The sequence below is a fragment of the Excalfactoria chinensis genome, chromosome 13 (assembly GCF_039878825.1).
Source record: "Excalfactoria chinensis isolate bCotChi1 chromosome 13, bCotChi1.hap2, whole genome shotgun sequence".
Classification (NCBI taxonomy): Eukaryota; Metazoa; Chordata; class Aves; order Galliformes; family Phasianidae; genus Excalfactoria; species Excalfactoria chinensis.
The window spans coordinates 16,019,998-16,043,672 of NC_092837.1; the positions used below are offsets into that span (position 1 = coordinate 16,019,998).

Sequence of the window (23,675 nt, forward strand, 5' to 3'; positions counted from 1 at the left end):
AGGTTTTCTTAGTGTGTTATTGCTTTTCTACTAATAGTAGCTACTTCTCTGAAAATAGGTGATCTGAGGGGTGAATACCGACCTGACAAGGCACTTATCTACAATTAGATGAGTGAAAGCCATGTGTTCTGCATGACATTTCTGCCTTCTGTGCTTACTGCTGTAGCATCTACCTCTGCATTGCCAAAGCAGCATCTGCAGCTCATGTGCAGCTGCATGTTGTGTTATTTGCTTCAGCAGCACTGAAGGAATTGTGATGCTTTGCGGGAACACACATAGCAGAGCTCCAACTGTGGGGAAAAAACACCTATTGGAGAAGAAAATGTTTTTTCTGTATGAGCATCTATCTGTAAAATATTCAGGTGTGAATTTTGCATCTGGGAAGTACAGAAAATGGTTTATAAAGTAGATCTCTGACTAATGTAGGAATAGCACATGATGCTTCTGTATTAACTACATGTATAGGAAGCAAGTACATTTGGTTGCTTGATCAGCATGATTTTAGGCACATTCAGATCTGCGGTGAGCATGTCTGGGTGTCTGGGTTCCGATAATGAATCAAAAGCATCAAAGATTGTGTCTGGTACCTTGTCCCCTTGTATTTGAATTAATGCTTCTTTGATAGAGGTAAAACAAGGAAAACCTTGAAGGATGAAAAAGATCTTTCTTTTTACTTCCTTTTATTAGGAAATCTAACTGTTTAGACATTCTGAATGACCATCACAGAATGATGGTAGCTGTGGTGACCTAGTGGCTATTTGCTGTCACCATCAGGCAGGAATCCTTCAGTTTATAGCTACATTGTTTTCTCTCTTCCGTTGTTTGCTAGGGCACTTAGTAGCCATGTTTGCTAGGGCACTTAGTAGCCACGTTCATCTTGGAGTTCACATTCATTCAACTTGTTATTCTGGCAGACAACTCGGGGCAGAAAAGCATTGAATCCTTATCTGCAGGAGGGTTGTCTTAAATGAGAAACTTCTAAGAAACAACTATTTCTCAGGGGCGTTTTTCAGGAAAGGGCTGGGAGGAGTGTAAAGCTTCTATGACTTTGTTAGCTGTTGTCTAAATATTTCACTGCTACGTAATAAAAATGTTTACTTTTTCTGTGGTTACAATTGAGATGTTCTCTTTTCTCCTGCAAGGTGGTTTTGTTGTTTTATTTTCCACCTACTCCTGCTCTTCCTTCTTCCCCAGTCAAGACAAATCTTTTACAAACCTGTTGTGATTTTAGAGAGCGTGTCTTAGACGTGCTAGGACTTTATTGGACTTTATTAGTAGCTCTGTCATTGTCTGATTTTTTTCCAAATTAGTCACAACTTCAAGCTTCCTTTGCATTGTACCAAGGAGCTCTTTTGCGCCTGTAGCAGCAACTTTTGTCACTGGAACTCTTGAGTCAGTCTGGCTATTTGCAGGAGAGTTCTTTAGTTTTTATTATTATTATTACCATTTGGAAGGTAGCAAAGGCTTAGAGTTAAGTAGAGTCTTTCTACTGTCAGTTGGAGTGCCTCTGGTGTGTAAGCTTGTTATCCTCTTTTGTCCTGTGTTTGCTGGTACTATTTGTGGGGAAGACTGCTCTTCTATGAAAGTATCACGCTTGAGAAAACTTGAGGATGTTCTGTAGTTGTATGGGATTGTGGAGGACATGATGGAGTCTGACAGTTGTGCAGTGTAGGCTGCAGAAGACCAGCTCTTCCAGAGAGACCTGCTGGAGGACTGCTTGCTGTTACTCTGCGCTGGCTGGCCACAGGCTGCCTTGGGTCTGATGGACCAGCTGGGCAGGCACAGCTGCTCAAATGCATCCTGAAAATGCCACATTCAGCTAACCCCCTTGGATCAGCTCAGAATATGTGTGGAATACACACTGCTTCCCCGAAGATGCTTGTTACATTTGCCTGGATAGAGAGGTGGCACTGCTGTGAAGCAGTGTTTCTATGAAGGTTAGGATACTACAAAAAGCTGTTAATCTTTTACTACATCAGTGTGAGGAACTGAAACATTAGGAAGCTTTGTGTACAGCTTTGGTTGCACAGTGGGGTGATCAGTTAAAAACTTCAATCCATTTTTTTCCCATCTATTTTGTTTGCAGATTTCCCATAAGACAGTAAAAATTCAGTCTGTCTTAGTTGATTTCTAAATTGAGATTTACTGACTATGCTCGTGGTGTTCTGCTCACCCACGATGTTACGTCAAAAAGACGCGTTTACCTTGTCACGTGATTGGTTTCAAGCAAAAGTGCTGAACTTTTCTCATCATCTCAGGAAAATGTCGGGAAAGCTTATGCTTAAGCATAAGTCTTATATCTAGTTCTGTATGAAAGAATGCTTTTTGCTATGAGTAAATGAGAATGGCTTCTTGCTGCTGAAGTCTCTTCAAATAGGAATCTCTCCCAAATCTAGAGCTTGCAAGAGGGGAACAAATAGTGAATGGAAGATTCTATACCTTAAATCTGATTATCTTTGCTAGAGGCTAGAATCTTACTGATGCATTATTTTGAGCTATCATGACTTTGGGGTGTGGGTTAAGTATTTATTCACTTGAGTTGATCTTAGAAAGAGTCTGGGGACAGGAATGACACTTGCCTTGAAGAAGAATGTTATCTTTCAGTGAGCTCTGAAAATACAAGGCATGAAAAGAAGGCAGTTGAGAAAGGGGAAAAAGAATAAGGTGTTGCACGACATCTCTGATGGTCGGCATTCTTGAATATGTGCTGTTGTTACAGGAAGCTGTGAATGTCAAACACTGTAGGTTACAGTTTAGCCATTTTTCATAGGGTCCTTGTCAATTTTTGTGACTCAGTGTAGTGCTAGGGAGGCTGTAATAACATGGGAAGTTGAGTTTATCTTGCGTGTAAATGATCACAAATGTGGAGAATCCTCTGGAGAGTGCTTTTAGTTCTCAAGGGATGGGAGGACCTAGATCTGATTATTGCATGAGATGTTTTAAACACCTGGGTGAATGACACAAGAACAAATAACTATTAAGTGGACTCAAAAACAAATAAATTGGAGATCAGATGACTGAGTATTACAGCATAGTCATCGTAAATCACAGTATAGTAAAACCTGAGCAATTATTCAGATGGTTCTATAAACTTGTAAAAGGGAAGTAAATGAATGGGTGTCTGAGTAGCAGTATCCAGCTGTCCCCTTTTGATGTGTTCAGCCTAATACACCTGCTCTGATGTTTTGGGTAGCTGTTAATTAGCTTTAGCATGTGTAAAAAATGTAGTCAGGATCTTGTGCTGTGATGATGGCTGATTTGAGGGCTGACAACCATGTTAACATTTTGGTTAGCAAACAAACAAACAAAAAGGTATTGGCACCAAGGAATGTCAGCTGGTGTCAGCTGGGTTGTTGAGCCCTAGCTGGTGATGTAAATAAATGGCTTTTTCAGATGACACTCTGAAAGTCCTTGGTGTGATTATATCACTTTTTTTTTTTTTTCTTCCCCCCCCCAGCAAAGTGGGAAAGTGTGAAGTGAGCTGTCAGTGTGTGTTAAGCAGCTGGAAGGAGCCCACCAGCCTGTGAGTTGGTGGCTCTTCTGGAATCCCACTGGTTGTTACCAATGGAAGCAAATACCTTGGAGCAGGAGCTCTGCAGTTGTTTGAGTTCCATTTGTCTTCATAGGACACAAGAGATCTGTGCTGTGATGTGTTTTTCTTAGTTTCAGAAATCCTGTGCATGAATGCTTCAAAGAGACAATAGCAAAGTGAAGGTTATGCTTGTCTATATCTCATCCTGATTAGATCCAGCAGCTGCTCCTCTTAGGCAGTAAGTAGATCTAAGGCAAGTCTAGTTAGCCTACAAGATCAAGGCAGTCAATCCCTTGCACTAGGGTCACTTGTTGTATATTTCTGCAGCAAGTCTCTCATCCTTTTCCTCTTTGATGCAGAGAGGTTAATTCTGTCTTGATAGCTGTACTACTGGAATGATTTGTCTGCCCAGTTCAGTTTCAGATATCCAGGTAACTTTTTCGTTTGTTTTTTTTTTACCCGAGTTATCATTTTTCAGGTTCTTTGCTGCCAGCAGAGGTGTTCAGTTCCCTTCATGAAAGCCTTCAAAATAGAACTGTTATGCTGATCCTTGAATGCAAACATACTCCTTGAGGCCTTTGATTGGGGATCATTTTCTCTCCTTCCACTTTCATTTTGCTCAATGAGGCAGTCAGATTTGATTGTGTGCTAGGTGTGCTGTTGATGCTGGGCCGTGAGTTAATAATTCCCTTCCTTTCCTTGGACAGTATGCTCTAAGCAGATGCACTGGCAGTGCCATGTTGGTATGCTTGTTGCACCTCATTATGGCGTCTTTTATGCTGGCTGGGGAGGGGTTCTTTTCCAGCAACCTGGAGGAGTGCTCTAAGCCAACACTTAGCAGCTCTTTAACAGTGATGTGGGTTATGTGACAAAGTGTCTCCTGTGCTGTTACAAGTTGTTTTCAGGATGCCAGAGTTTAGCAAGTATTGGTTCTTGGATTGCTTGGAAAATAATTGAATACTTTCAGAGTGGGGAAACACTTTTTCTGGAGACAGTGTTTGAAACTTTCAAAGTGTGATTTCGGTATTTACACTGTAGCAAGCTGACTTGTGGGAGACATAGTGTAATCAGTCGTGTGCATCACAAATTCCCAAATTGCAGGTCTTCGGAGATGTAAGATGCGTTCTCCACCCCCCGCAGAGTTTTATTTCTAATTAGACTCTATTTAATCGCTAAGGAATTGAAAAGTTACTGATTCATCACTGGTGAAGATAACTGATCTATAAACCAGAACCTGTTTTCTTTCTCTTTCACATGAAAATGTTTTTTGTACTATACCTCTACTTTTCCACTTACACTATTTTCACATTAGTATAGGCAAATCTGGGCCCTACATGTGCTGCAGTGGCAATTGTAGTGGTGTTTACATGATAAAGTGAGCTGAACTTCAGTTCTTCACTGTGTTTCAGTCTATGAGGGGCTGTGTGTAATAAAACCTGTGTGGAGTAAACTGCAGTTTACTGTGCAGATTACTACCGTATCTTTATATCAGCCATGTAAATGAATGAGATAAATAGCTGCTTATAGTAATTGATATTCTGTATTGCCCTTCAGATTTAGTCTTGTAGCCAAGAAAATGTCTAAAACAAATGACTTGTTACCAGAGTTCACTGAGTCTGTTTCTACTCTGTAGTGTAATGGTAGCACAGACATTCTTAAAAAATTGAAGATTTTGTTTCATATTTGTATCTGGAGGTGTGCAGTTTAGAATACTAAATTAGTGGAAATTCAAGGTATTTTTTTGTTTATATATATATATATATATATTTTTTTTTTTTTTTTCCTTGCTTTTAGAAATAATGTGTTGGAAGCAAGTCCACTTTGTTTTGAGTGGAGTTGCATGTGCGAAGTAGAAAACTCTTCACATGTAGATAACCTAAAGCCATAACTGTGGAATAATGCCTGCTGTCCAAACCTGTGTGTGGGTTTGACCCCTGGGCTTGTCTTTAGTCCCCTAAAAGATTTTTAATTCATGTTTTATTCTTCAAAGGTATGAGCTGAGAGTTTTGGATGGGTGTTTAAATTGCCAGCTGGAAATAGTTTGCTACCTTTTTACAGTTAAAAATGTTCAGGTAGTAGACAAGTGTTAACTGCTAGTGTTACATAGCTGATTTTCTGGCATGTTTGCAAATGATTTTTAACTAATAGTGCATGTGGCTGAAATCTAAAATAGTGTCTTTGCATTTTTTTTGTGTGACTTTCATACTAACCTCACTGAACGAACGTGCACTGAAGGAATTGGTAAATTGTCCACTGCCGATGGTAAAGCCTTCGCAGATCCCGAGGTTCTCCGAAGACTGACGTCCTCTGTGAGCTGTGCACTGGATGAAGCTGCTGCTGCATTGACACGGATGAGGGCAGAGAACAGTCACAATGCAGGGCAAGTGGACAAGTATGTATTGATTTCTCTTTGGTTTCTGAGTGCTAGAATGTAAGTTGATATTTCTCATTTCAAATTCAGTTTTTACAGTTTGTCCTCAGTAATGTATGTGCTGTACTAGCAGATAAACTGGAGGTTTAATTACTGCTATATCAGGTAATTAGCTTCAGAAGCGTTACTTGGTTGATCAGAGGACATTCTTCTCTTCCTGTGTGCTAGGTGGTCAATTTCTGGTTTTTGAAAACACGTAGAAGAATTGATGGTAGTTCTGTTTATTGCTTTATGTTTTGCTGGAAACTAAGGAATCTAGTTCATATTATCTTCCAGCTTTTAGTACAAACACTTAATGGGTAGCAGTTTGCCCAGGAATCTTGCTCAAGGAACCTGGGGGAAAAAGAAGCTATATACCTGGTAATTCTTCATAGGCAATCATTAATGAGGACAACATTCAGTTCCCATGGCTGTAGAAGTGAGAATTTGTCCTTGGTATCTGAAAGCTTTCCTCTCCCATTGGTAATTGCGAAGCATTGTTTGGGGTCCTGGAGTATTTTCTACTTTGACAAATGATTAGACGTTGTTGCTGAACTGTTACAATAGTGTGACTGCGTGTACAGCTGAACTTCAAATCTCAGATCAGAAATGCAAAGGATTTTTGTTTTCATGTACATTTAGTTTTCAGTATATTTGTCAAAATACTGAAGTTATTGTACTGCAAATAGAAGTGATCTAGGTACTGGGTATTTTCTTCAGGTCAGATTTCAGCTTAACTATCAGATACTAGCACAGCGTAGCTCATGTTTGAATGTCTTGCAAATGAATTCCTTTTCATGTCTGCAAATAAGGCTTTAATTATTCGTTTAACTATTTGTCTCTGAAAAATTGAAACTTATGCATATCAAATGGATATATTCTTCATTGCAAGTGTGCTTCTTAAATGACTGTCTCTTTTACAGAAGAAAAGTGAAAGTTTAAGATATTTAATTCATCTGAATATGTTAGTTTTCAGGATTTTTATTTTTTTTTAAAGAAACGAGATTCCCTCACTTTTGCACAAATTATACCAGAAAGGACTGCATTGCATACAGTCCACAACTGTTAGTAATGGAAGGCTCTTCCTCCCTTCCCTTTTCTAGCCAGTATACTAGTGATTCAGGGACAGTGATTTCTCCCATATACTTTCTAAATTGACTTCTTTCATCCTGTAGGTAAGTGTAACTGAGTTGGTACTGAGTGTGACTTGCTCTTGTTTAAACTTAATTGTTTAGTAGTGCTTTAACTATCATCTTAGAATTAGATTCTAAGAATTAGTTCAAAATCAGTTGAAGCTCACTCACCTTCTCTAGGTCTGCTTAGTGTATTTTTGTAGGGAAAATATTTCTTCTCTTGAGGGCAGAAGTTAAAGATATTTAAGGTAGTGGTAATAGATCTCCTGAGCTTTTAGACATCAGGAGCATCTTAAAACTAGTGTAAGGCTCTTTTTTTTTAACCTCTAAGATGTTGTTAGGTGAGGTAAGGATTTTTCATTAAATACCTACTTAAAGAGAAGAAATCAGTTTGTTCCCTTAGAAGAAAAAGGCTTTGGACTACTGCAGGGAAGGAAACAATCCTACTATAGGAGTGACTATGGTAAGGAAGTTTGACTTCTTGCAGTATTGATCATGAGTGGGTGCTGTGGACTGTTCACTGTTTGGCTTTCTCTCTACTAGAAATTTCCCTTCGTACCTGTGGTTTGCCATAGTCATAGCCTTTGTCTATGGCTTTATGCCAAAGTGTGAATAAAACATTAGTGTTTACCTTTGTGTTTTGCACACACTGCACATTACCTAGTTTTGAGCACTCTTCTCTGTATGTAGCTTGTATAAGAGCTTGAGTGAGTTAGCAAATGTGAACAAGAACTAATGTAAATGTGAGGTCTTTATTTCCATTTCAACAGTGAAAATAATGTATATGTGTATTTTTCTCTTAAAAAAAAAAAAAGCAACTGCAAGCTACATTTTCTAGGAAGATGTCTTGAGTTCTTAGGACTTCTTCCATGCATAAGAAAGCTATCCCTTATTGCAGCTCTTTCTTGTGCTTATTCTGCCTTAAATGGTTTTCTCAGTCGCAGTTTGGCAGAAGCATGCTCCGATGGGGATGTAAATGCTGTTCGGAAGCTGCTGGATGAAGGAAGAAGTGTAAATGAACATACTGAAGAAGGGGAGAGTCTTCTTTGCTTGGCCTGTTCAGCTGGATATTATGAATTGGCACAAGTAAGTAACAAATACAGTCACAACTAAACCTTTGTGAAACATTGTTAAAGGGGTTTCTTTGATAGCTGAACACCTTAACTGTCATGATTGAAACAGATTTTATAATCCAAAAAGCATAATAGTTAATACAGCTTAATGTGAGCATGGAGTTATTGGTTGTCTTTTTAATATAAAATGCTGTCAGCATTGAATTAGTTTGGGTTGATATCTGGCTTTCATACATGTGTATTCAAGAGCAGAGTGTGTCCTTTTGGTTAAGTGACAATTCTCAGAAAGTGACCAGGTTCATGTTTATTGTGCTGACAGCTGCATGGGGGACAACTGTTTACCTGTAAGCTTGACCTAATGTGGGCTGTAGTCATTAATGCAAACTTACAGCTTATCTGCTGTCATTTTGGTTAATGAATTGCTCTGTGACATTTGAAAATGTCAGTTCTGTGCTGTAACTTAATGTTGATTTTAACAGATATGGATAACTGTAGAAAAATAGTGTTACCTCAAGCAGAGCGCAGTACAGATGGGGAATTATATGTGATCCTGAGGAGTATTGTTGTGTTTTACTGCTGTGGGTATTGTAATGTAAGGGGATGTCATGACTGACTGGAGAGTCATAGTCAAGCTCCACTGAACTAGAATCAAAATGTCACTGCTGGAATTTATTCATTCTAATAGTGAACTTTTTTTCTTTAGGTGCTACTAGCAATGCATGCAAATGTTGAAGATCGAGGGAATAAAGGAGACATAACTCCCTTAATGGCAGCTGCCAGTGGGGGCTATGTAGATATTGTTAAACTTCTCCTCGTTCATTGTGCAGATGTCAATGCTCAGTCTTCAACAGGTAACTGGAAAGCAGAAACTGAAAAAATGAACAAAACTAGAGCATAAACCAAGTGTTTCTGTTCTGAGCATGGGTGTTCTTGTTGATATTTTAACTTAAAGTACACACAACAGGAGTGACTAGGCTACATGCATACTGAATGTAATTAATAATGGCCAGATTAGGCTCGAATGATGGCTTTTAATGTTAACTGTAGTGGAAAGCACTGTTCCTCAGGAGTCTACTGTGGTATTAAATGACCAGAAAGATGCATCAAGTTCAGTTTTTCTCATTTGTACAATCCAGAGCTGTCCCACAGGCTTCTTACTGGATATGTCTGATCAAGACCAGTTACTTTGGTCTGTTTCATTTTACCAAAGAAGAACAGTTCTTTAAGCATTGAGTGTTGTCCACATTGCTGATGCTTGACCACAACCTGACTAACCTTGCTGAGAGTATTAACCTGCGTTTTGATTATTTTTAAGATGGAATTAATTTTTTTTTAAGTAGGTAGCATTCATTTTTTTTCTTGATATTTAGTTGTATTAAGTGGAACTTGCCTTAGAATAGACAGTAAAATTTAAAATGTGAGCCACTGTGATTGTCATTTTCAGAATCAGAGTTTTAAACTTCATTTTTAATCTTTCATTTTTTCGTCTAACTTCATTTTCTGTATTAGGAGTGGGAAGTGGAGAGGACTTACATGTAACTTCTTCTTCTCTGCAGGGAACACAGCGCTCACTTATGCTTGTGCTGGGGGCTTTGTTGACATAGTGAAGGTGCTATTGAAAGCAGGTGCTAATATAGAAGACCATAATGAGAATGGGCATACCCCCTTAATGGAAGCAGCCAGTGCAGGTCATGTTGAGGTTGCAAGAGTATTGCTGGAATATGGTGCAGGAATCAATACTCACTCCAACGAGTTCAAAGAAAGTGCACTTACACTTGCATGCTACAAAGGTATTGTCTCGTATGTTGTTTTGTGTTTTTGTTGATGAAATTTATTTCTGGGTTTTATCTAGCTTTAACTTCCAGCCAAACTTTTGGTCCAGTACTTTCTTAACTGTTTAAAATTGATGTCAGGAAATATTCTTCCTTGGTGTAGTGGTCTGCTTGTATTCAAATGTGGTGGACATATGCGGCATGCTGGAGCTGAAATCTTGTGAATGGCTATGTCCAAACTTGTGCTTTGGTGCAGCACCACTTTCTCTCCTTCCACTACTGCATTCACTGTTTCATTCAGATTCTCCTCACCAACTACCAGGAAGTTTTGAAAACACCTCAGTTAGTTGTTAAGAAAATGTTGTTAGATAGGATGTTTATGTAATAACTGGTGGGAGTAAAATGCTAGTATTATTACTGAATACTCTTTCTGTAGTGTAAATTTTGGAGGATGTTTTTGAATTATGTATTATGACCTCTTATGGACTTAATTTCTTTTGCAGTTCAAAGTTTCTACATAAAATAACTTAGTGCCAGAGTAATCCAATGGACTGCCAACCAAATTATTTTCTTTCAAGGGAAAATAAACTAAAAACCATAACATTTTCATCAACTGTTTTCCCCTAATAGAAGCTGTAAGCATGCAGATTATTGTCAAAGTAGCTTACATTTTTGCCTCTGCAGATAGAATAGGAGGATACAAGTTACTTGTAATCCATCAGAAGGCTTGGATCTGACTCTGTCATGGATATTCTCCAGCATGTTGTTGTAGTTCTTTATGAGAATTTTCAGTAATAGCACTTTTGGATATGTTTGAAGGAATTTTCCTGTTTCTTTCATTGTTAACTTAGTAGGAGTGATGTAATGCAATATCTTCACTGACTGGGGATTTCCTGTGTCATCTTTGGCAAGACAATTAAGCTGCATTGTTTTTCTATGAATTTGTGTAATGCAAAATCTGGCTTTCAAGGATAAGATTTATCTGCCTATTGGGACGATGAAACATATAACTTGTAAGGGACACATTCTAGAACAACAGAAGCCACGATAGATTTGAGTTAAAAACATGTTTTGGTAAAGTTCAGTAGAAGTTTTCTAAAATAGTATTGCATATATGCACATTATATCATACTGTGTTCCTTAAATTTTCAGAAATATTCCCAAGAGCTATGCATAAAAAGCTTGAAGCTCAGATCCACATGGGCCTATTTTTGAAGATAGATAGTTCCCCTTCCAAAACTTATTCTGCTTTGCTTAAATGATATGTCAGTATTCTGTTGAATAAGGAACTACACAGACTTTTATAAGTTGAAGTCACAAGGAAATGTTCCTATTGTATAAATTAGAGGTCTATTTTAATTTCATAGTTGGTGTCATTGAAAAAGACAGTCTTATGGCTGACCATTTTCCTTTACTTGTTAGAAAACTTAGAGTGGGCTTATGACTTGTAACTTGTAAGTTTCTATTTAATGGTAAGCTATGAAAATCTAAATGATTTTGTTAACATATTGTCTGTAGTAGTAAAGGTTTTTGCAGTTAAATGCTTACTTATTTTTACCTGTTTCGTTTGAAGGCCATTTAGATATGGTTCGTTTTTTGCTTGAAGCTGGAGCTGATCAAGAACATAAAACAGATGAGATGCACACAGCGCTAATGGAGGCCTGCATGGTAAATAGCCTTTATCTGTTCTGCTTCTTCTTCAGTGAGAGAGAAATAGAGGAGATGATAAAATAAATGAAATGAGCTTTTGATAACGATCTAGTTTGGGTCTGCAAGTGAGTGTTTCAGTTTCTGCTGTAGCCATGGACTCATAGTACCATTGGGACGCAAAGGGACCACTGGAGATCATCTCCAGACCAACCCCCTATGAAAGCAGGTTCCCTTGAGAAGGTTGTGTAGGGAAGCATCATGTCAGGTCTCTGAATATCTCCAGAGATGGAGTTTCTACCATGTTTCTGAGCCACCTGTTCCAGGGCTCTGTCATCCTCAAATGTGAAGTGTAGGGATAAGTAGCTTGCAATGCCATTGCGTAGTAGGTTGAGCCCAAGTCACTGTTTCTTTTGCAGTGTAAAAGAGCTAGTTTCCTGTCTTTGTCTTTGTAAATTAGAGATCAGAGATCATCATGGTGTATGCCTTCTAGAAGTGCATTGTTCTGAAGGCATTGCGTTTATCCCTTCGCCAGTACTGGAGACAAGCGTGTTGTGCATAGACAGAGTTTATTCTAGGTTTCTGTAACTGGTGCTGTGAGTTTTTGTTTTCTAAATTAAAGAAAATGGGAGAAAATTAGTTCAGTTCTTAGTTCCTTAGGTAGCGTAGAAAATGGAGGAAAAAAGTTTTCTTTGAGTAGGCTACAACCTTTAGAGGAAAGTGCGGTATTCCAGTAGTCTTCTGAGAGCAGTAGGATCAACTGTTCTACTGCAGCTGTGAGGATGAGGCCAGTGACAAAGATCAGATTATAATGTTTTGTGTTGGGGTCTTCTGCTCATAATGCACTGGGTGTCACCTGAAGGAGACTGCAGCATTTCAACATGCTCACTTTATTTTCATTGTGATTGTCTAAACAGTGGGTTGACTTGTAGGCTATGAGTAGTCACTCTTGCAAGACAAGTTGTGTGGATGGCCTACGTATTGTAATTTTTCAGTTTTTTAGGTCAGTTTGCATCACAGTACATGTATTTAACCTTAAAAGCAGTAGGGAGGAAACTGACCCTTTGAAATCCTAATTCCAAGGATTAGTGATTAAGTTTTTTCCTTATCGTTGTCTTCTAGCTACACTTGTAGAGAAGGGAACCATTCTGGCAAATTATTGTAATTTATGCCAATCTTCACAGGTTTTTAGCCATGTATTCTGTAAAGAAATACAGGGAACTGATGTGACTGTTTTTTGTTCAGCAGTTATATTGCATGTGCCTTTGTTATGGTACTGTGTTCTTATAAAATTGGTGTGCTACACCTAAGGTAATATCTTTAGTTAGAGGGGTTTGTTGCTTGCTTTTGGGCAGCTTCTCTGAGAACAGCAGCCTATCCTTAGGTTGCTGTTAATGTCATGTTGCGTACTACCTGCTTCATGGTTGACTTAATGGAGGCAAGCACTGTCAGGAGTTGCCTGTTTGATATCCGCCTTTCCCCCTTTTCTATCACTGTCTTGGTGGTTTGAATTACTGACTGGCAATTCTGATGAGATCAGAATGGGGAAGTAGTAGCTCACCCGAGGTTACTGTTTTCAATGGATAAGTTCCTTAGTTTTGAGAACTGGGAGTAGTTATACATAGGAACTTCACAATTTTGCCAAGGTGTTTGTGCCCTAGCCTGAACAAATCTGTGTTTAACATTGGGCAGAGATGTATTCTAATATCTCTTTTGCCCTTTATTGTAGTCCAAGTTCATTTCAGTTTCCTTCCAAGAAAACAGTATAAATACATAGACTTTTTACTGATGAAGTTGGCCCTTTTCTTGGTTTTCATTGGGAGGAAGTATTTTCATACTTCTGTAGGAAAACCTACCAGCAGGTGTTGGGAGCTAGTTTGAAGAAATAATCCTGATCTGAGGCCAAATCCCAGGAGAACCACTGTGTCAGGACACAGAGCTTTGTGAGCATTGCAAAATCATCAGATCTGTCTGACAAATTTTTTTTTCCCTTCCAGAAGAATCTCATTTCTTTGGATGGTAAATAGAGTGATCAAGGTGATGCACTTACTACCTAAGCATCTGCAAGGCAGCAAGTATCTCTGAGATACACAAGCGGCATGCCTCAATTCAATTTCTCACTTTGGAGTTCCCTTTTTTGTCCTTAAGTTATCCTGTTACTTGTGTATGCTTGAGAAAGATCTAGTTTGAAATGTTCCTAGGGTCTATTCAGAGGACTCCTGTATCTCACTGAGCACTGTTTTCATTACTAGGGTCTTTTAACAGTGTAGTTCATAATCAGTTTCAGTTTACCAATTTCTTTCCTCTGTGTTCCAAAAGTTTGGATCCCATTTTAATAAACACGAGAGGAAAATATATATATATTAATAATGTGAGAGGAAAAAAACATAAGGATGTTTCTTGTTTCCAGATGCCAAAACTTATTTGCATTTACCTCAAAGGTATTGTGGGTTTTTACAAACCATACTTTTAAAACATACATTTTTGGTGTTTGGGCTCTTCCAAGGAACTTTGAGGAGTTTAATAATAGTTTCTTGAGAAGCTAACAGCTACGTTTGTATCTTTTGGTAAGTCTCAAACAGACTGATACAGCAGTCTTAATTCGCTTTGCTCTGTAGCAAAGGTCGGTTCACTGCAGGGTACTTTTCTCTGTCCTTTAAGATTTATTTCAACCTTTCTCGCTCCTTTTAAACTACCTAGATGTAACCCACTTCAGTTCTTCTGCCGGTATCTTTCTACGATACAGAAACTGACAGTTGGATTTTTTATTTTTTTTTTTTGTCTGTAGAAGCGATGAATCAACTATAGAGAGAAAAATCTTTTTTTCCTGCTGCTTGTTTTAAGGTTTATTCATGTGGTGGGTTTATTTGTGTAACTCATTTGTTATCTACATTACTTTCATGCCATGGGTATTTTTCTGGGTATTTAAGAATACCTTACCTCACAACTCTTCCCTATCTCTTCCCAAGAAAGAAAGAGGAGAAAAAAAATCTATCTCTCTTGTCATCCATTTAAATGTAAAATAAGTGTAGGTGAAAATCTAAATATCAGTTTAATCCATATGTTATAGTAATTGTCATAAATAAGACGCCTCAAAATCATTTTCAGACTTAATGCAATGGTAGTTGCAATTACTGCATTAAATGGCTTTTGATAGTTTCTGAGTTTTGTCTCTGTTTTGTAGGATGGACATGTGGAAGTAGCACGCTTACTTTTAGACAGTGGTGCTCAAGTGAATATGCCTGCGGATTCATTTGAATCTCCCCTCACCCTGGCTGCTTGTGGTGGACATGTGGAGTTAGCAGCTCTCCTGATAGAAAGGGGAGCTAACCTGGAGGAAGTCAATGATGAAGGCTATACTCCTTTAATGGAAGCTGCACGTGAAGGCCATGAGGAAATGGTGGCATTATTACTGGCCCAAGGTGAGAGCACTGTTGTTTCTTTAGCATTCATTATAAAGCATGTGGTGTTGACTGTTCCCTGTTAAGTGTTCTGCACAAATTCCTCTTACCCAGTATGTGGTTATCACTGCTTGTTGCTGTTACAGCAGAGCAAAGCTAGAACACCTAAGCTGCAGAGGTAATGAGCATTCACCTTTCTTCCCTGTCTCTGGTCAGTTAGAATAACAGCTGTTTTGTTTCCCAGGGGCAAATATAAATGCACAGACTGAAGAAACGCAGGAGACAGCTCTTACTCTGGCATGCTGTGGTGGGTTTTCTGAAGTAGCTGACTTCCTCATTAAGGCAGGAGCTGATATAGAACTTGGTTGTTCAACACCTTTGATGGAAGCTGCTCAAGAGGGTCATCTTGAGCTGGTGAAATACTTGCTGGCAGCAGGTATGTGTCCAGTACAAATCTTTAGCTCACAGACATTGTGGAATAGATTACCTATATGATTTAGAAGATACCTTGGCTTAATGGCAGGTAATGTAGCATAAAACTATCCTGGGGTATTTGAAAGATAAAGCAATGCAACTTTCCCTGTGAGGACAGGATGAAAGTTCGGGATGTTCAGTCTGGAGAAAAGGGTTCTGGGAGACCTGAGTGTGGCCTTTTTGGACTCCTTAGGAGGGTCTGTTGTGGTAGAGCAAGGGAAAAATGGTGTTAAACTAGAAGAGGGGAGATTTAGACTGGGTATTTATTAAAAATAAAAAAAATGCTTTCCAAATAAGAGCTGTGAAGCACTTGAAGAGGTTGCTCAGACACATGGTGGATGCTCTGTCCTTCGGGACATTTGAGGTCAGGCTGGATGGGGCTCTAAGCACCTGAAAGACTTGTGAGTGCCCCTGTTCATTGCAGAGGTGTTGAACCAGATGACCTTTGAGAGTCCCATCCAACTCAAATGATTATAGTCAATGATATGTTCCTTCTTAACGTTGCCTGATACTGTTAAGAGGAACATGCCTTATGGAACAGTGGTTAATGTTGCATTTATAAGAAATACCTGTGCTTATTAGGAAAAGTGTTCCTAGCATTTAGGGCAAAATTTTAATATAAATGATGCTTGTTTTTATATGCTACTCCTGTGTTGACTGTGCCAAACTTTCTACATGCAAACAATCTCTTTGCATAAGCAGTGCATTTGAAATTGCACCTTGATAAAGAGCACAGAAGGCAGATTTCTGGACTGTGCTAAACTTCTTCATTATAAAATGTTGTAAAATTTTAATCTTATGTGAGTTTTATAGGAACAAAACCATACTATCAGTTTAAAGCTGGTAGAGGCTAAAGTGCAATAATTAAAACAAAAAGTAAAAGGAGCTGTTTTTTCAAAATCTTCCTTGCAAGTAATGTATTCAATCACTCTTTTCTAAGAATAAGCATAAAATTTGCTGAGTTCATAATTCTAAAAAGTAACGTGTCTCTTTTTGCAGTGATACCAGCAGGTGACACCAGTTGCTAGCTCTCTTGAAGCTCTGCTTACACTGCACTTACACCATGTACAGTGATGTATAGTGACAATAACGTGAAGATTGTACAGGAGAGGTGGTGATAAGTATCCAAAAGGTTATTTAAAGGAAAGACTCACCTAATAGAGGCCTTCAGTATGCTGGAAAACACTGAAGTGATCTCCACCAAGGAACTATCTCCAAGAGATGCTGCCTTAGTGGTGGTCAGCCCTTAAATGAGGTCTAGAGGAAGTGGAGTCAGGCTCCACCCCTTCTGGGAGCACAGCTAAATTACTCTCACCTTTGCCCCCACAGCTGACCTGAAACTTGTCTCAGCTGATTAATCAGAGGTTCAGGCTGTGATTACCAATTTCCCATACACACCAATAGTGTAGAGGTTAATAGAGGAGCCTTGTTTTGGCATAAGTTAGTTTCTAAATACCTCTCACTTGAAAATAAGAAATTGGGTGATAGCATTCACCTTTTTAGAAGACCAGTGCATAATATAATTTTCAGGTAGAAGTACATAAAGCAAATCTAATTTGTTTTAAAGAAAATTATTTTAAAGAGCAGGGAAGGAGTGAAATTTGGAGAAGTATACAATCTGCAACATAAGTGTGTTTCACTGAGTAAGCATTAAATGTGGCTGTCCTTGGCATGCAACTATCTGTCAGTCGGATAGCCTGGACAACCATCTGGATTTAGAATTCATAGGTAGAACTGACATTTCTAGTGCTGTAGGGGAAGAATTAGGAGCAAGTAAGCATATAGGTTTGAGTGCTTAGATTGTCAGTCAAGTCTGTTTTAAGCCTTGGCTTGTCCCATCTTCTCATTGTATTTTCACAGTGAGAGCAATTTTTTAACTGTTAAGAGTGATGCTTGTAGGCTGTGGAAGCTGTTGGTCATTGGGATGTAGCTGCTGTCATGGATAAATAGAGCCTTGATTTTAGTCTGAAATGCTTGGTAAGGTGATGTCCAGTAAGAAAAAAATAATGTTATGTTTCTAGGAGCTAACGTTCATGCCACCACAGCAACGGGAGATACAGCATTGACCTACGCGTGTGAAAACGGACATACTGATGTTGCGGATGTGTTGCTTCAAGCTGGTGCAGATTTGGTAAGGCTTCTGCTACATCTTGTGGAGAAAATCTTGGGTTTCAGACTTAATGCCAGAGCTTATGTGCCTGTAGAGCAGAAAGAGGATTCAAAAAATTGAGATTCTTATATGGGTGTAAAGAGAGGTAGGAAAACTTCTGGGAAGCCTGTGTATTTTGCTTGGTCTAAAAAGTGCAATTTCTTATTAACTATTGATTCCTTAGGTGAAAAATTTTAGCTGCTGCTTACATTTGTGATGGTTAATTTCAGTACGTTCCCTATATTTTATTATTTGGCAGTATGCATTCCTGCATTACCTTTGCTTTCCATGCAACTTGTTTTTCCTAAACAACTTGTGATTTACAGTTTTTGTTCCACAGCTGTGAAATTAAAATGTTTTATTACTAGGAGCTATTAATACTCTCTTGTTAATTTTTAAGACATATATATATGTGTATATATATATAAATATATTTATATTTATATAAATATATATTTTTTTCATAGCTTTCAAAAGTTAAACTAAGTACCTCTAAAATGACTTGCATAGTATGGTCTCTTTTATTTGTTCCAGAAGTCTTTTATCTTTTTCTGTATATTATTTTCGAAGTGTTTTTTTTCTATGATGCGTTTAACCATTAATTTTTTTCACCCAGTTGTTTTCACTTTTCTGTGCTGCAGCAAGTCTTAAAACTGCTTCTCTATCAGCAACAGGTGGTTTTCTGATTTTTAAGTAGGAAAAGCAAATGATAGCTTAGTATGGTAGAGTTCAAGGAGACAGAACTATTCTCCTTTTCTTTTTCCACAGACTGCTTTTGTGTTGGTTTTTGTTCTTTGTTTTGTCTTGTTGCAAGTCTTTCATTATTCAAAGTTCACACTGACTAATATTAATAAACAAATGCTGTAACTGTGAATAATACTTTTCATCTTCTTTGTGAGGATTCTCCTTTCAGGCCTTACTAATTTATCTGCAGGAAGGTTTTAGTTCATAATTACCTGTTCCTACCCGGGGGGAAGGATATGTTAACTTGTTAACTGTGTAGGGGCAGGGAGGGCTGGGGCCTTTTTTTTTTTTTTCCCCCCTTTGGTTTTACTGCGAATTTAAAGCGCACATTGGTACTATGTTATGAAAGATGTAGTCCACGACAATGAGGAGCACAACTGCAAAGCTTAAAGCAAAAAGGCATAGATCAGTGTGCGCAAGCCTTAAAAAGATGCAGTGGTCACTGTTTAAATGTTACTTAAATTATCGTAAATTTTAAATAATTCTGTTTTTTTCCATCTTGTCTCTCCTGTGAGTGGATTATATGGACCAGTGTTATGCAGTACCTGTGGTTTGATGTGGTTGGTATTGCTGAGAAAACTCAAGCCTTTCTAAGCAGAAGGTCTTTTTACTGCATTTTAACTACGTATAATCAAAACAAAAAGCTGTCAAGAGAGTTTACCAGTAAAGTAAAAATTGCTGTCAGTGGTAATTGGCCGTAGCCTATCCAGATAGTTGCTTATTATGGGAGCATTGATTTGCATGTGGAAAGACTTGCTATGTAGTCTCCTATTTTTTGAATATCTCACATTAAGTAGCAATCATAAACTTAAAAGCAAATTATAGTCTATAGCATAGATATGTTAAGCTTCAGTAATTCTGTCTTGAGAGGGAGGGAAGATGTGTCAGCAGCCATGTGATGAAGCTATAGTCATATCTGAATGGTAAAGCTGAAAACTGCTTAGAACGTGGAAATACCTGAAGAACTGCAGTCATACTTACAGTAGATGCTTCAAATTTTAAACAGTTTCCTTCAGTTCTCTTCATTGCTTTGCTTTTTTAGAAGCTGTAAACTGTTTTGAATAAATCTACTGTGTAATGGTTCTGAGATGGATTTCATAAGTGTGTGTTACCTTATGGCTGGAATATGAAATACGTTCGTTGACAGTAGTGTAGATTATTGTTCTAGACTTCAGTGCTCATTTATGGTGTTTTAGATTAGATGATTTCACCAGATTGTCACAGGATGTCTGGCGAATTGCAGTGGGGAATTGCACACAGATTTAGAATATTGTTGCTCTGTCTGTCTTCAATTTGTGTAGTTAATTTTGCTTTATTTTTATTGTTTGGAATACTGCAGGTGAAAATACATTTTCAGTTCCTTCTTTTTCCTCTGCTTTTTTCATGCTGTGACTGTAGTATTTCCTGAGATGGCTTTCATTAGTACCTCATTGTTTTCTAGAATCCAGTTTTTCGCTGGGGTTTATATCACGGATGTTGGGAGATTGACCTTGTGTTCCTTTTTGAGGAAAGCACTGATTAAATGTGTATAGTAAAAGGAAGCAAGGCTGAGGACTGGTACTGGAATGCTAGGAGAACTGAAGCCATCTGCACTGTGTTGCAATGGACCTGGGGATTTGTTCACTTGGGCTGCACCCCATGTCTGTAAGATTTTGGGGTGGTGTGTGTGTACTGGACACCCTGGGCTGTGGGGTGAGCTTTTGAAGTCCTTCATGGTACAAAGGCCTTGGAGGTCTGTGGACACTACCTTTGCCATCATGTCATCCAAACTGCCCGTTCAAAATGGTCTCTGATGCACACTTATTCAGGACAGGGCCAGACCTGTGCCAGGGCGGCTGCTAAGGAAGAAGCGGTGTGAAAATTGTGGATCCCAGCCATGAGCTCATTTCCTAGCCCTGTTTTATTTACCCACGGAGGTGTAGTCAGTGCTGAGCTTTGTTGTTGATACAAGTTGTTTCATGAGCCTTCGGCATTCGATGTATTATTTCTCACCAGGAAGGCAAGGAACACCACTGTGGAGACCTTTTCTCTGATTCTAGATTGCGGAAAGAAAGTTGCTCATCTCTTTCTTCCCAATTGTTCTTAAATTAAAGGGCAGTAAATACTGTCCGTCAAGATCTGTTACAATCACTTCTCCCATTTCTCCCCAATACAGAACCTCTACTTCTGCTTTAAGACCTCAGATCTCTTTTAGCTTCTCAAGCCTCTTAGTTTCTCAGAGGTCAGGACTGTGTGGGATTCAAGGTGGAGGCTTTGGGGCTGCAGTTCTGAGGAGGATCCTCTTTAAGGCTGCACTGATCACATTGGCAGAAAGCCGATAATATTTTTCAGGCAGCTTCCTCTACTGTGCTCACAGAAAACAGAAGTCTTCCAACACTGCTGAAGTCACGCACCCCAGCTTCTTAACTATCTTCTGTGTGTTGCTCATGTATAGTGGTGTTTTATCAATCTGGAAATAGAAGCCTGAGCCAAAATTCAAGCGATTCCAGTTAGCAGTAGAGTCATGTTTGAATTGAAAGTAATTGTTACTGTTATGTCTTGACATAATGCATATGTGCTGCTCACAAGCAGAAAGCTCTGGTGTAGGTGTCAAATATGTTAAATCCAGGAACCAATTAAGATTTTGTGAGGGCTAAGCTAGGTTAGTTAAGCAAAGAGTCTTTATAGGTACCATAAGAGCTAAAAGAAAATTATATCTGAGATTAATGTTCTTTGGTTTGTTGTTTCATATTCCCTTAAAACTTAATGGTGGTAAATAGTATTAGAAGTTACCAGTATTAGATTGTCTTGTCCTTTGCAGAGGTGTTCACTATGTATGGTATTTTGACGTGACTAATTGTTATGGTCTGAATTCTTACAAATTATTTTGATGCTTTTCTGATGGAGTTCTTAAAGGGATATCTTCCATGCCCATAAAGTATAACACAGTTGGCTTGTGGAAGTATGTAGCAAAATTCTTTTGGCAGGCCTACACCATGTTTATGTATCTATCTTGAAATTTGTTTGCTGTTCTCAAAGAATAGGAGTGATTTCTCATAAGGCATATCTGAAGGCTTCAGCCTACGATTCCATCCCTATACTAGTTGCATTCTGATTCCTTTATTGCCTGCGGAATTAAAGACTTTGGGGTCACGGCCTGAATTTCTGCCAGAGGACAAAATGTAAATTATATTTGGCTACAGATTTCTTGATGGATTTTCTTGAGATTTTATGATTATTAGGAGTAAAACATTGGAGATTAGAACTCTGAAATATGATTAACTAAAACACTTTATTTAAGCAATACCATGGCTTATTAGCTTCACTGAAAAAAGTAACCAGTGCTTCAGTAATAGTTATTTACCTGTATGACGTGATTTTGAAATCTCATAGGTGGGAAATGTTTTTCTGATGAGAGATGTAACTTTTTCTGAAGTATCCTAGCAGATCTCGTACACAGGCTCTGTGCTGAAGGGAAGACGTGCAGGTTCCCTCAGGAACTGTGCTAACATCTAAAAAGGACAGAAAGATAGTTGGTGAGCCTGAATGAGGTGTAATGCTCTGCTTTTAAGTACTGTGAACTTGAGATTGTTATCTCCTTCTTTAAAACATGACAGCTCTTGACAAAGTGGTTACATCTTTGCTTCTTCTGGTATAGCTGGAAACAAAACAGATGTTCTTTTTTGGACACTGGGAATATTTCAGCTTTTCAGAGCTGTGAAATACGGGGTAGGAAAGGAGTTTTGAGTTAGGATTTTCTGATCCGGACTGCCTTGCTCCTTTACGTGAGGCTCTGTTACACAGGGGCGTCGACCCGTAATGGAGATTTTCTTCCTACTATAAAAAATATAGGCTTCTTTATGCTGAAGATGAGAGATGGGAGAGAAGCTCTGGGGGCAGCTTCATCTTTCCATGCTTGTTATTTTAGCATATTTTTTTAAATTGTGTGCAGTTTCTTAAGACTACACCTGGCACCCCTGTAACTCCAATTGCAAAAAACATTAAAAAAAAAAATAAAAAGCATGCTGAATTACCTCTTGACCCTTCCCCTACGACAAAAATGTTTTTACAAATTCTCATATCATTGTAGGGATTGTTACTTTGCCTTCAGCTGATCACAAATTAACATTACTTACAGGAATGTGACTGCTTAGTTAGAAACTCACTGTCCTATATGTGTGTGACACGTTGTGTTTGATGTAGTATAAGGCAGTGTTTAAATACTTACAAGAGTAGCCAATACTTGAAGGATTTGAATGAAACCATAATTGAAATAGCTATGTTTTTGTTAGAGTGAGGGATGAGTTTCCGTACTGTGTCTTGAACCACCATGGATCGTTGTGGGTCAGGGATTTTAGGTTTCTGTTTGGGCCTCAATTTTATAAAAATAAGGGGAAAGGCAGTAAGGACACAGTAAGTTTTTATTTTATTTTTATTTTTGCAGTTAACACCTTTTTTGATGCTGTATTTTGTAATTTCTGGGTGGTATGAAATACAATGAAATACTTTCTTTTGCCAGAAGTGAACAAAAATACATTTTGTGTTTAACTAGATGCTATGCATAACCTTTGTGCTATCTTCATGAATGACTTGCAGTAGAAGTCTCAACTGGCGAGGGCTGCTTGCTTGGATTTACCTTTGTGCTTGTCCAGCAAAGCAGAGTATTCCGCTGGTGGATCTGTTCCATTGAAGTTCACATTCCGGGTCTTCATGACCAAGAATGACGTTTATTTGTAGAACAAGAGCCGTGAGTTCTTCTTTTTCCTTCCGCAGGACAAGCAGGAGGACTTAAAGAAGACTATTTTCGAGGGCATAGAGACGGGCAAGCATCAGGTGAGGTTGGCCTTTGATGCTTGTAAGCTGCAGCTTCAGGATACATGCTGAAAAGATAAGCATGGCTTTAAGGCACTTAAATTTCTTAAAAAATTCTTCTCAGGATGTGGTGTATAGACTAGAAATCCCTTCTTTGTGCTGCATTCCCCTTCTGTTGGGTTTTCTGAAACCCTGTTTAAAAAAAACAGAAGTATCTCAACCTTCGTACAGGTAGCAGGTTATCTCATTGAGTCTATTAGCTCATGTAGCTGTGTTAAACTTGTTAAAATGTTTGTTTTGCTTCTTTGGATTTTTACTTTGAAATAGCGGCCCAGTTGATTTCCTACCTGCCCCTGAATTATTGGTTTGCTTTGTGCCTTCAGGAGGGCAATTAGGTATGGTGGCAGCTGGTGTACTGTCTTTTGATAGGAGTTAAATCTTGAAAATTAGTGGTATGTAACTGAGAACTGTACTGCTCGGTGTCTCTTGTCATTAGTTTTGTGTAAATCATTTTGCTTAAAGCAACAAATTTAGCCATTAGTTGTTGAA

General features: G+C 38.5%; 1 protein-coding gene across 13 annotated transcripts in view; it reads left to right on the forward strand.

Moving 5' to 3' along the window:
- The window catches only part of ANKHD1 (ankyrin repeat and KH domain containing 1), a 101,675-nt gene that overhangs the window by 24,542 nt on the left and 53,458 nt on the right, over positions 1–23,675 (forward strand). For 7 of the 13 annotated variants that reach the window (XM_072347940.1, XM_072347943.1, XM_072347941.1 and 4 more), the window contains exons 3-11: positions 5,768–5,924; positions 8,014–8,161; positions 8,852–8,999; positions 9,705–9,938; positions 11,494–11,588; positions 14,752–14,989; positions 15,213–15,404; positions 17,464–17,573; positions 23,088–23,147. In XM_072347940.1, the coding sequence (XP_072204041.1) occupies positions 5,768–5,924; positions 8,014–8,161; positions 8,852–8,999; positions 9,705–9,938; positions 11,494–11,588; positions 14,752–14,989; positions 15,213–15,404; positions 17,464–17,573; positions 23,088–23,147 (1,382 nt within the window). Of the gene's footprint in view, positions 1–5,767; positions 5,925–8,013; positions 8,162–8,851; positions 9,000–9,704; positions 9,939–11,493; positions 11,589–14,751; positions 14,990–15,212; positions 15,405–17,463; positions 17,574–23,087; positions 23,165–23,675 lie in introns of those variants that run through there. The other 6 variants (XM_072347946.1, XM_072347948.1, XM_072347949.1 and 3 more) reach the window with 2 other exon arrangements.